Source organism: Ochlerotatus camptorhynchus, unplaced genomic scaffold (genome assembly GCF_037179485.1).
Source record: "Ochlerotatus camptorhynchus isolate MF236.1 unplaced genomic scaffold, CSIRO-AGI_Acam_v1.1 ptg000090l, whole genome shotgun sequence".
In the NCBI taxonomy this organism is placed as follows: domain Eukaryota; kingdom Metazoa; phylum Arthropoda; class Insecta; order Diptera; family Culicidae; genus Ochlerotatus; species Ochlerotatus camptorhynchus.
The window spans coordinates 1,516,931-1,529,753 of record NW_027040580.1 but is presented as its reverse complement, the minus strand read 5'-3'; the positions used below and the strand labels follow the sequence as shown (position 1 = coordinate 1,529,753).

At 41.7% G+C, this 12,823-nt stretch overlaps 1 protein-coding gene across 1 annotated transcript; it reads right to left on the bottom strand.

Moving 5' to 3' along the window:
- Nucleotides 1-3,952: 3,952 nt before the first annotated feature.
- On the bottom strand, nucleotides 3,953-7,473 carry Mtr4 (exosome RNA helicase Mtr4). Its single transcript, XM_065218585.1, has 4 exons — nucleotides 7,199-7,473; nucleotides 7,035-7,142; nucleotides 5,910-6,969; nucleotides 3,953-5,848 (listed from the first exon to the last, which is right to left on the bottom strand). Exons 1-4 carry the CDS (start codon nucleotides 7,333-7,335, stop codon nucleotides 4,046-4,048), a joined length of 3,108 nt encoding a protein of 1,035 aa, XP_065074657.1. The 5' UTR covers nucleotides 7,336-7,473; the 3' UTR covers nucleotides 3,953-4,045.
- Nucleotides 7,474-12,823: the final 5,350 nt, after the last annotated feature.

Below are 12,823 nucleotides of genomic sequence, written 5' to 3'. Positions count from 1 at the left end.
CGACGAATGTGCCCAAGCTGTGCCGAATCTAATTTCGGCACAATGTGCTGAGTGACTTACCCCTTTGTCCAAAACTCCAAAATGCATCCCTAAATCCGTAATTTTTAACGATCAAGATTTTTAGACCTAGACGCATTCAAATTTTATTTTATGTCCGTGATCTTTCCATCTGGGATAATTTTCTTCGTTGCACAGTAATAAGAGGTTTTTTAAAACTGCGATCTAGAAAAGTTGTCTATGTCCCACAGTTATTTGTTTGTTTCCTTGTGTTACAGAAGATTATCTTCTTGGAAGGAATGGAGACGACCAGTGCGTTATAGCGGCTACAAATAGGAGAACGATTTTTTTTAATTAAAATACTAATCGCTTATCGCATCGCTTCATCAATATCCTAGATATTTAAAATTGACTGTCTTAATAAAATTGTCAAAATTTGTCTAAATCTTTGAATTTGAACATTTTTCTCCGTGCCTCAATTTTGCGATCTAATCATCAATGTGTGCTTTCGATGCTTATATCAACTTAGTAAATAGCAGTGATGGAAAAGTTCGCAAAAAATCACTATGACTCTGAACTTTTCGCTTGGTGAACTCGTGAAATATCGCGAACTTTTCCAACACTGGTAAATAGTTTGTTTAAAAAAATGCTTATTCAATTCATATTTATTTTTTGAGGATAGTGGGATCCATAAACCGTTTGTTTTATTTTTTAGAAACATGAAAAATGCGGGTTTGTGAGCTTATAAAATTTCTCGAAGTGGCAATCGAAATCAATGAAATATTGAAACCATATCTTTCTGACCAATAAATGTCACCATTGGTCACTTTTTTATTGTTTAAAAGTCACTATTTGGTCACTATTTTCGTTATTTTAGTCACTAAAGTCACTACTATTAAATCACATACTCACTACCAGCCCTGCTTCATAGAACCATTGTTTGCCGTTCCAACGTCGTGTTCTATCACCATCTCTTCAACAAACTTCTGGCTAGGTTGTACCATGTGGCACGTCATTCCCGAGTCAATATACCACGTCTAGCTCTTGCTTGACATCACCCATGTGCGATGTGGTGGAAGAATCTGCGTTCGGAGCTAACAGAAGTTGAATCAATGCCAATCTATTGTGATATTCGGTCGGCAATTAGCATCGCGAACACTGGTTCGTATAATCCAAGAACGAAGCATATTAGTATTCGCTATCATTTAGTACACGAAGCATTAGAGCAGCAAACAGTGAAGCTCGAATACATCTCGACAGCAAACCAACCTCCGAATGGATTCACGAAACCAATCACCCTTAAGAAGCAAGCTAAGTTAAGCCAATTCTTAGACATCGCGGATTAGAGAGGAGTGAAAACCAAGCAATCCGCGATTTTGTTACGTTAGCAAGTATTTAGAAGATAAACGCTGTTCCTTCAAACCTGAAGCATCGTTTTTCCTTTTAACAACAAGATATTTGTATCAATACCTTCGAATATTGTCAATATTTTCACGTCAATGTTTAAATGAATGCACCCACCACACGAACATAAATATTGCTCCTGCAAACAATGCATCCGATCGTCGATCCGGCGCAACTGGTAGCTCGCACACGCCCACCAACACCACCACAGGTAGAGGAAAATTTCCCTATCTGATGGTAGTGCTAGTATGCGTGGGCGAGCCACCAGCCACGCCAAATCGACGATCAAACGCACCGCCCCCAAAAGCCGACACGTCCCTCTGAAAAAGTTATCGAGATTTCTACTAATTAATGAATTATTGACAATTACCTCTCATGATCCTTGGCTCCACTATGATTTTAACTTACCACTTTTTGATTATTTATCAAATACCTCTCCAAGTATATAACGCCCCGATGCCTTGTTGGTTTCTGTTCTCATTTGGATTGGTCCTGAATTTGTTTGATATCCTCAATTGAGTTTTTAAATTTCTTTGAATTCCAGCTTGTACGTGTCTCACGTCATATGATTCGCCATTCATAAAGATAATGCGTTAAAAGGGAGCAAATCATACATAAAGGTAGATTAGTATTAGTTGTACTTGATCCAAACAATAGAAAGAAGCATAGATAAGTTAAGAGTTAGTTTTGATCCGTATTCAGCCCTGCCGGCCCCTTCAACACTATTTGCAGAAATTGTGATTAGATTATGCGACACTGCTACTACTACTAAGTTAGATGCATGACTTGTCAATTTTCGCTAGAGAAGAATACTCCCCCTTATTCTGCGAGTCACGTGACTCTCTGTCACCGGTGAGGTGACTATTGTCACCTCGTGTGAGGTGACTCTCCATGTAAATCAAATGGAGAGTCACCTCACACGAGGTGACTATTGTCACCTCACCGGTGAGAGAGAGTCACGTGACTCGCAGAATAGGGGGGACTGTTTTCTAACGCAACGCAATGTATCAATGAAGGTGTCTTTCAATAAATCACTCAATCAATTTGATTATTGAAAATTTGCTCAAAAGGGTTTAGTTGACACATCATACCTTACCGAAAACTAAAGCACAACACCTAATTCTTATTTCAAACCTACCAACATATTTAACACACCTTTCCTAAAACTTCACTTATTCGTAAGCGCCTGATTGAAGATATGACTGCTATTGACATTCCCCCTTATTCTGCGAGTCACGTGACTCTCTCTCACCGGTGAGGTGACAATAGTCACCTCGTGTGAGGTGACAATAGTCACCTCGTGTGAGGTGACTCTCCATTTGATTTACATGGAGAGTCACCTCACACGAGGTGACAATTGTCACCTCACCGGTGAGAGAGAGTCACGTGACTCGCAGAATAAGGGGGATTGCCTGTAATTAACAAATATACTAAATAGAAAGATTTATTATACAACTCTAAAAGCTAGTTGCCTCCCTAAGCAGACCCCCCGCGTCCTATCTCTTATGTTAATTAACTTTCTGAATTCTCTAATTGAAGTTCATTTGATGATTATTTAGTTAATAACTGAAATCTCTAATCTACCTACACAATCATAACCCATACTTTTAAACTAAAATTTAACGTGTTTCAAGTACTTCTGGCTCTGACATTATATCTTTCTTCGTCCCAGGTGACACCTTCAAGTGACTAAAATGCTTCACTTTGGAGTTAGTTTCCAAGCTAATTTTAAATTGTATATTGTATAGGGTAAATGTTCCAATTACGCTCTCACGTTTCCACTATGTCGCACCACAAAAATATATATGGGTATGTCACAATAGAAGCACACCACAGTGGAAATCCCGAGTCATAGTTCAAACACTTATCCCAAATCAAAATGAAGCACATATAAGATTAGTTACAATACCATGTATGGTGTTTAACATTGCTTCCTGAGTAATACTTCAATGAAAACAACAATGAAAGCTTGTCTTGCAAATAGGAGGAGCACCGTTGGGTACTTTCTGAAATATTTCAATAGTATAATTCCCTTGCAAACCCAAATAAATCTATCTGCGTAAAAATAAATAAAATAAGAGTGATTTGCGGCAAAACCCGCCAGTATCACACCCAACGTCAGTGCCTATACGTAAGCGTACTACGATGCGGCTCTCAATTAAAGGAGTAACAAGTGTGATACTATCACTCCTAGACTAGATCTTTGGTTCTCTCATGCAGTGGTTTATCAGAGAGGGGAAGCTTAGTAATCCCCATTGCCTGCCCATGGCGCCATTCTATCGCGACATGAGTAAGCAACGCCGACCATAAACCTACCGTCTCCAACACTCCACTAAAAAGCATGAAATTAAGCCCGCCAACCAACAGCAAGGTGCAAAAACTAGCAAAGGGGAGGGGATGACGGAAATATTGATGCACACAATGAAACAAAATCAAAAAAGTTTGATTGGGGAGGGGGACGCTTAACCCCTCCCTCCACCCTTCGCTGCACCAGTGATCAGATTAATGGATTATTTTGGAGCATCTGTCATCGTAACAAAAGAACAATCCATTGTTGGAGCAACTCTATCAAATTTATTCTGCAACTCGTTCCATTACCATCTAAAACTTACTCAAAATAAGAAGAAACAACTTTGTCCTTCCGTTACAGATACAACGAAGCAGCAAACACAATGTCCCTCTTGAGCACCCGTATCGCTTCGGAGAACTTGTTTTCCAAATCGGTATTGCCGATCGTCTTAGAGGCCTGCACCATTTGACGCAGTAATTCCTCCAACCGTCTCATACAACGGATAATCGAGCCTTCGAAAATGTCGGTCATCTTACACAGTTGCAAAAACGAGGATCCTTTGCACCAAGCCAGCACGACATCCATCAGGAATGGCTTAAAGGATTCCACGTACCGTTCTTCGTCCAGCTCGACCTTGCACTCGTTCGAGACCTTGGCGATTCGCCGTGCAAGATCCTGCATCTGACGCAGCGGCCCGGACAGTTCCTCGGTTGCAACCGGAACTTCTGCGCTCTTTTCGTCGCACACAAAGCACGACAGTAGAGCACAAGCCTGGGAGGTCGTCAAGTTCGTGAAGGTCCCGTTGAAGATCATCTCCGTCAGTAAAAGTTCATCGGCGCAGCTCAATTCGCAAGCTACACGTCCCTTAAACTCGATGACATCAGCAACCGTGCAGTATCCCAGTCGACGGAGCACCCGCTTACGATGCTTCAACTCGTCCATGTGGAGCAAACTTTTCGCTTCTCGGAAAGCGTTTTTCTCCAGCTTGAGTTGACGTTCTAGTTCCAGTTTCTCCATGTACTTTGTGTAGAGTTTGTCCAGTTCCGGCGAATCGTGCAACGGATGGGAGAAAAGTCGCTTTTCAAACTTGTCGATCATATCTACGATGATTTGGAAGTCCTTCTCCTTGATGTGCATGTCGTTGATGGGGTTCAGCAGTGGAGGTCCTTCCGGGAATCGCTTCTTTACTTCGTTGATGGTTTTGAGAACCGAACGACGATTATCCGCCGGTCGGAGGTCATTCGGATAGTACACCCGAAGCGAGCTAACCCGATGTACGAGGGTATGCAAAACCGGTACGACCTCAACCGAGCCACGTTTGTTCGGTGGACAAGGTTTAGGGACACCTTCCTTCTCGAAGCCGTCGTCGACATGCAGAAGCACGTCGATGATGACTTTCGTTTCCGCTTTCAGGGGATTGGTTTTAGCGTCAACAGTTTCTTTTTTAAAGTTTACTATGATACCCCACTCGAACTCTCCGGCATCTGATTGAATTTTGATCATCCTTCCTGGTTGTAGGAACGGAACCAGATAGGTGGGTCTCGTGATATATTCCCGGAATTGTTTTCCCAATGTGTCCAATTGATCTCTGATGTGGTGATAGGACGCAATCGATTGTTCATCTTTTATGTAGACACCTTCCAGCTCTTTCTGCTTCTGCTGTACTTTTTTGTAAATATCCGGAATGGACGACTGGTTTTGAAACTGGAAGAACGATCTCTCCAGCATGTACTCCGGATTGATTTCCTCCACTCTCAGCAAATTCAACACCATATTGTACGTCAAATGGAATGCCGAATTCATTGGATCCGGCTTTCCCTGAACTATCTCCTTTCCTACCGCCGGCGAAACCGCTTCGTCAATCATCAGAATAACGATACCTTTGTCATCCAAGCCACGACGGCCGGCACGTCCCGACATCTGAATATACTCACCCGATGTAACCCACCGGAAATCCTTACCGTCGAACTTACGAGGACCTGTGAACAGAACCGTACGGGCAGGCATGTTCAAACCCATGGCAAAGGTCTCCGTGGCAAACAGAGCTTTGATCAAACCTTCCCCGAATAGGATTTCGATGGTTTCCTTCAGGATTGGCAGCAACCCACCGTGATGGATACCGATTCCTCGACGCAACAGAGGCAGGACATTTTCCACCTGAAAATTTGAATGCAAATCGTAATTTGAACAGTTAAATCACGACCACGCAATCACCCACCTGAGGCAATTGTCGATCCTCCTCGCTCAGCACGTCCATTGCATTGTTGAAAACCTCGTCCACCAACTTCTTCTCCGTAGTCGAATTAAAATCCAGCTTCGACATCTGCATCGCATAAATCTCGCAATCCTTCTTACTGAAGGAGAAAATAATGACCGGAGCAAAATTTCTCTCCATAATCATTTTCACTATTTTGAAAATGTTCGTCTCGCCCGAATTGGTTGCTTTCAGACCACCTTTCTTGCCTTTCTGGTCCCCTTTGGCGGCATCTCCGGCATTTTGCAGGACCGCCATTGCAGTGTTGAAATTGTCCTCCTTGAACTGACCCTTCTCATCAACAACCAAGTGGATTCCGTCACCTCCGACTGGAAACAGATAATGCTGCAACGGTGTCGGACGGTAATCTGTGTACACTACATGGCACGGTTGTTTATGAATATGGCAAACCCATTCGGCAAACTGTCGAGCATTCGGAATGGTAGCGGAAAGGAACACGTAGTGAACATTATCCGGTAAAAGGATAAGCGTTTCCTCCCACACCACTCCACGCTCTTTATCTCTCATGTAGTGGATTTCGTCGAAGACGACCCAACCTACTTCACGCATAATTTCCGAACCCCGGTACAGCATGTTCCTCAAAATCTCCGTTGTCATAATCAAACAGGAAGCAGACGGATTGATCGTCACATCCCCGGTAACAAGTCCAACGTCTTTGAACTCTTCATGAAACTCTCGATACTTCTGATTGGACAGGGCTTTGATCGGAGTAGTATAAATGACCCGCTGTTTTGCGGCCAAAGATATTGCGATTGCATACTCCGCTACCACGGTTTTACCGGCAGAAGTGTGAGCCGACACCAGAACCGATTGCTGATTCTCTATGCACAGGATTGCCTCCTTCTGAAACGGATCCAGCACGAAAGGGTACTCCTTCACTGGCTTTCCGGTACGAGGAACCAGTGGCATGTACTTGTGATCGGGATATACGGCTACCTCATGGGTACAAGCCTCCGGCGATTGGATTGTGTGGACCTTGATGCGGGACTCGATGTTATCCAAACTAGAATGAAACACACTTCGATGAGACACTCTTCGGCCAACAACAACAAATCCAACCGAACTTACTTGATATCATCCAGAAGCGATTCAACTTTAGCTCGTTTAGTGGACTCCTCTTCTTCGGCGTCGTCGTCATTGTCTTCATCCAGCTCGCGCTTGGGTCCACCCGTTTCGCTGTAGGAAAGAAAAACCCTTAGTTAACCAATATGATTGGATAGAATTATACGTACTCCTTAATCTGTTCAGGGCGTCCTTCCTGACGCTTGCCGGATCTATCCGTTTCCTCTACCACGATCGGCACATTGCCTGCGTCCTCGTTGTCGTTCTCGGCTTCGAACAAATTGAAAAGATCATCGACATCCGCCATCGTTCGAAGGATTTCAAACGATCACCACAATACAAGAGTTTTGCAAGAATTTTACACAAATCGATGCTAGTTTAAACAAATTTTCCACGTAAATGCAGCTAAAAACGAACTATTTCAATAGGAAAAAAAAATGTGGAACGGCGTGCGTGTTGTGTTGTGTTTATACGGAATAAAGTGACGTTTCGAATATCGACAGGTTTCGGAACAAAAGCACGGTTGTCAGTGTTGCCAGGAAACAGGAATTCAGACATAAAAAAAAAAGTCAGGGACGTACGAAGGTGGCAGAACGTATAGCGCCTGCACGGTGTTTCGTGAAAACCCATTTATGGGTAAAAAAAATACCCATTTTCAAACCATGTATGCATCAGCTGTCAAAAAATGGGGGAATTTTAAAATCATAAAATGGGTGAAAATACCCATTTAAAGAATCAGTTCACGATTGCATAATGGGTATATTTTTTACCCACTAATGGGTGAAAAAACACTTGGAAATTTTATCGTCTCATTCCGTCACCGACCATTGGGAATCCCGAAAAAAAAATTACAGTGAAATTTTCAGTGGAAACAATGCTCTAACATTAATATTTATTGTCGACAATAAAAATGATTGTTATAATGTTGTACTCTTCCGAAAACGGCAAAACTGCTACCTAGCTGTACAATGAATGTACATAATAAAATGTTGTTACAATGATTTTTATCGTATTTTTCATTTATTTTATTGTTAACATGATTCGATCATGAACAATAATTAACAACTCTATTACAATAAAAATTGTTGTTACATTAAATATTGGTGTATTTTCATTGTGGGTTACTTCACGAACAATAAAAATAAATCTGATTGAAGCATGCAGACTATGAGAGGGTCAGCAACACTGCCAATGTAATTAAGATAGGCGCTGCTCGTATGGCTCTGGCTTTGACAGTTCGTTTGGCTCAAAATCAGGCAGTCCGCGTCCGCTCACATCTTATCCTAGACCCTCTCTAAAGCTTAATGGAGACCTTTTCCGTGCAGTCAATAATTATACAATAATAATAAAAAATTCCACCACTTGAAGATGTCAAGAAGTAACTCTCAGGTGGAACCATATTTCATGGGCGATTCTCTCCAGTCGAATGCATTAACTTATCAACGACGCTCAACCACCAAGGAGACGTGACCTAGGGATATTGAGCGCAGGGGAGTTGGCCTGCATTTCTCACAAGTTCCGGATCGAATCTCGATCCATAACCAGTAAAAAAAAGGACCACCCGTAACAGACATATACCACCCCTTCCCTTCCCGGGGCAATGTTTTATTTTTTCGATTTATTTTTAAAGTCGATAAAGTAGATCTGTCAAGCCAACACATACACTCTAAAGTACACTGCTATTTTTTTTAATCAATAAATTCGCCAACCAACAGTAAAATAACAATAATATATAATGTTATTGAAAAAAAAATATATGCGAAAATCACGAAAATTTCATTGTTAAGATACTTAACAACCCCCCTTTTTTATTGTAAATTTTCCATTTACCATGAAATTTATTGTTTTGTACAACATAAATCAAGGTAAATTTATTGTAGACGTAACAATATAAATCATTGTTAAGACAAAAATTTTCGTCTTATTGTTACATTGTTTTTTAATGTATTTTTGTTGTTATTTTTTTTCGGGATGCAAACAGTTTCTGTCCGCTTTTCTTTTAGCAAAAATGGATCTCCGGAAAAGATTACACTCAAAAATATTACAAAACGAATATAGATTAAATTTTATGCATTTTATGGTTTTTCAAAATTTATACATTGGTTCGATTCAAATTTTCGTCAAAATTATACTAAGGCTGTGGTCCATTTGGTGAATTTTCACTTAAATTTGACACATTCGAAACTAAATTATAATGTTCGAAAATCCCTCTGTTGTTGATCGGCCAATTTTCGAGAAGGTGTGTGTCAAAATTGATTCCTTGTCTGTCAGATATAAGTCTGCTGGAATAGCAGGTTAATTTGGAAATTTTCCATCTGTCAAGTTTAAGTGAAAATTCGCCAAATGGAACACAGCCTAAGTCCGAATAACGGAGTGGAATTCGATCAGTGTTTACTAAAATGACAGGAAAAAGAACATCTGGATTCCCTTTGGAGCTTCGTGCTGGTGAAGAGCTTCGTCCCGGCGGATTTCTACTGCGCCTGTGATCTGCTGGGTAGCATCGAAATTGTAAGTATTTTTTTAAATAATATTCATAAAAAAATAAACTAATTAAAAGCGTCCTGAGACAATTTCAATTTTAATTTGAAAACAATCATATTCACCATACATAAAATAAAGAACCGAAAAATACATTCTCTCGAATAAACCGTATCTAAGCATTGTAAGTGTATTTCGATTTTATACTATGGGACGCTCGATGGCACGCATAAACTATTTTTATACTAATAGTACGTTCAGACTACAGAGTTATAACATGTTATAACGGTTGTCAAAAAATTGCAACACAGAAACCACCATCAAGATAGCGCTATAATATGTTATAACTCTGTAGTCTGAACGTACTATTACGGATAAGTCTATACAATCCATTAGTAGTGTTGCCATGTGGTACAATCCAGTAGTAGTGGTGTTGCCATGAGGTACACTGAAAAATTGCAATATCAGGTGCGTCACCAAAGTTTTCGAGCCGCTCCGTCTGTCACTTCGTTTGTAACATGTTATAGCGCTATCTTGATGGTGGTTTCTGTGTTGCAATTATTTGACAACCGTTATAACATGTTATAACTCTCCAGTATGGCCAGCGTTTAAGCTCGTGTTCGCGAGGGTTGGAACTGGTTTCAACCTGGATAATAAACAAATTCGCTATATGAGAAAGCAACAAAGAAAATCGCTTGGCAACAGAACCTCTTAAGCGTAAAAAAGTCAAGTATTATCGAGAGTATTATAGTACATACAAGACACTGAAGAAGTCTGCACATTTACTTACTTACTTAAGTGTCCTGAGCGCCATCCCTGGCGCAAAGGGCCAACGTGAAAGATCTCCATCCTGGGCGATTGTTTGCTTTCGCCTTGACCTGGGCCCAGGTCAAATTCCGGTCGACTTGCTTAATCTCCTTGTTTAGGCTTCGCCGCCATGAGCCCCTGGGTCTGCCTCTGCTGCGATGTCCGGCTGGATTCCAATCCAGCGCTTGTTTGCAGATTTCATTTCCGCTCTTCCGTAGAGTGTGGCCAACCCACCTCCACTTACGTTCCCGAATTTCTGTCGATATCGGCTTCTGGTGACACCGTCGATGGAGCTCGGCATTCGAAATCCAGTTGTGAGGCCACCAAGCACGAATTATATACCGCAGGCATCGGTTGATGAACACCTGCAGCTTCTGTGTGATCTCCGCTGATACGCACCATGTTTCGCTAGCGTACAGCAGTACAGATTTCACGTTAGAGTTGAAAATTCGGATCTTCGTGCGGAGACTAATCTGATTTGACTTCCAGATGTTTCGTAAACTCGCAAAAGCAGCCCTTGCCTTCTTGATCCGTGCACCTATGTCACTCTTGGTTCCGCCGTCCGACGCTATCTGGCTGCCAAGATATTGGAAACTTTCAACCTTCTCCACTTCCTGACCAGCTACCGTAAAATTGGATGGATTTCCCGTGTTGATATCCAACGATTTAGTCTTGCTGACGTTGATGTTGAGACCTGCCGCTGAGGAGCGTTCGGCGAGATCGTCGAGCTTACTCTGCATGTCAGAACGCCGTTGTGATACTAAAGCAACGTCATCCGCCAAATCTAGGTCGTTTAGATGCTCCATTGTAATAGGCTGCCAGAGCAACCCACGGTTCGGCACACGGTCGATCGCACCAACCATTATCTCGTCGATTACGATGAGGAACAGTAGCGGTGATAGAATACATCCTTGCCTCACTCCAGCGACTACCCGAATAGGGTCAGATAGGGCTCCGTTGTGCAGCACCCTGCACGTGAAAGCCTCATACTGAGCTTCGATGAGGTTGACGATTTTATCCGGAACTCCCTTGCGCCTTAGGGCGCCCCACAGGTTTTCGTGGTTGAGTCGGTCGAAAGCTTTTTCGTAGTCAATGAAAACCAAGTAAAGGGACTCTTGGAATTCGTTGACCTGCTCCAAGATTATGCGGAGCGAGACAATATGGTCCACACAGGATCTTCCAGCACGGAATCCCGCCTGCTGCCGTCGGAGAGTCGCGTCGATCTTCTCCTGTATCCGGTTGAGGATAACTTTGCATAGAACTTTGAGAACACAACACAGTAAGTCTGCACATTGTAGACGAAATACGCATATTTGCCAAGGATAAGCAAATACCTAAGGTAGAGGAATTAAATGGAAATTAGTAATCCTTCTCTCTCTCTCTTTATACAAGTATTCCACTAAGACGCCCACATTCATCAGGACTCTTAAGCGTGTTTGCCTAGTCTGCCAGAAATCGGATAAGGAAGGCTTCATAAGGCTGCAAAGACTGGACCCACAAGACTTGCGGAGGAATATTAAAGCGTCCCTTGGCCTTTTTGTGCCAATGCACAGTGGTCCAGAATACAGATTAAAACTTTAGACTAAAAGTCTCTTCTACAAAGTTGTTCCTTATAGTTACGCCCTCATTTTTATGACAATGAATTCTAGGGTGGTTCCTATTATGGTTAAAATCAAAAATCTAACTTTTTTGAAGTAATGAAATTGGGTTGTTAGCGGAATGCTTAAATAAAACAACAAAAAAGGTTATCTTCCATTTAATTCCACTTAATTAATTATACATGACAGATACGTATTTCGACTACAATGTGCAGTCTTCATCAGTGTCATTCCCACTAAAGAACTTATCAAAATCTAACCCCCTTAAGTACTCATCTCCTAGGTAAAAAAAAGTCAAGATCACAGGTATACAATGTGTTGAATTATGAATTGATGTTAAAAAAGCGGAGCTCTAGGAACAGGATCGTGGATTTACCACTTTTACGGATGTTCCGGATCTTCCGCTGCACAGTCCGAAGGCCATCTGGGTCTATGACCCAAATTCATTTTTATATCACAGATCCTAGTGTTAAAAAAACGCGTAGCTCTAGGATCAGTTTCATGGATTGATTATTTTTACGGATGTTCCAGATCTTCCGGAGAACGGTCCTATGGACATCCAGGTTCATGTTTATGTCACAACCCCAAATTCTTTCTATCATCACAGTTCCTAATATTTATAAAAAAAAACGCGGAGCTCTAACATCAGGATCGTGGATTTACCACTTTTACAGATGTTCCGGATCTTCCACTGGACGGTCCGATGGCCATCAAATACATTCTTATATCACAGATCCTAATGTTAAAAAAACGCGGAGCTCTAGGATCAGTTTCATGGATTGTCCACTTTTCGGATGTTCTATAGGATCAGTTTCATTGATTGTCCACTTTTACGGATGTTCTGGATCTTTTGGAGGACGGTTCCATGGCCATCCAGGTACATGTTTATGTCACGACCCCAAATATTTTTTT

Excerpts from the sequence above, each read along its gene's own strand:
- Mtr4 (XM_065218585.1), bottom strand. The coding sequence starts at position 7,335 with ATGGCGGATGTCGATGATCTTTTCAATTTGTTCGAAGCCGAGAACGAC. Across the intron at positions 7,143-7,198 it reads CGCCCTGAACAGATTAAGGA|CGAAACGGGTGGACCCAAGC; the intron begins GTACGTATAATT and ends TCTTTCCTACAG. Across the intron at positions 6,970-7,034 it reads TCGCTTCTGGATGATATCAA|TTTGGATAACATCGAGTCCC; the intron begins GTAAGTTCGGTT and ends GTTTCATTCTAG.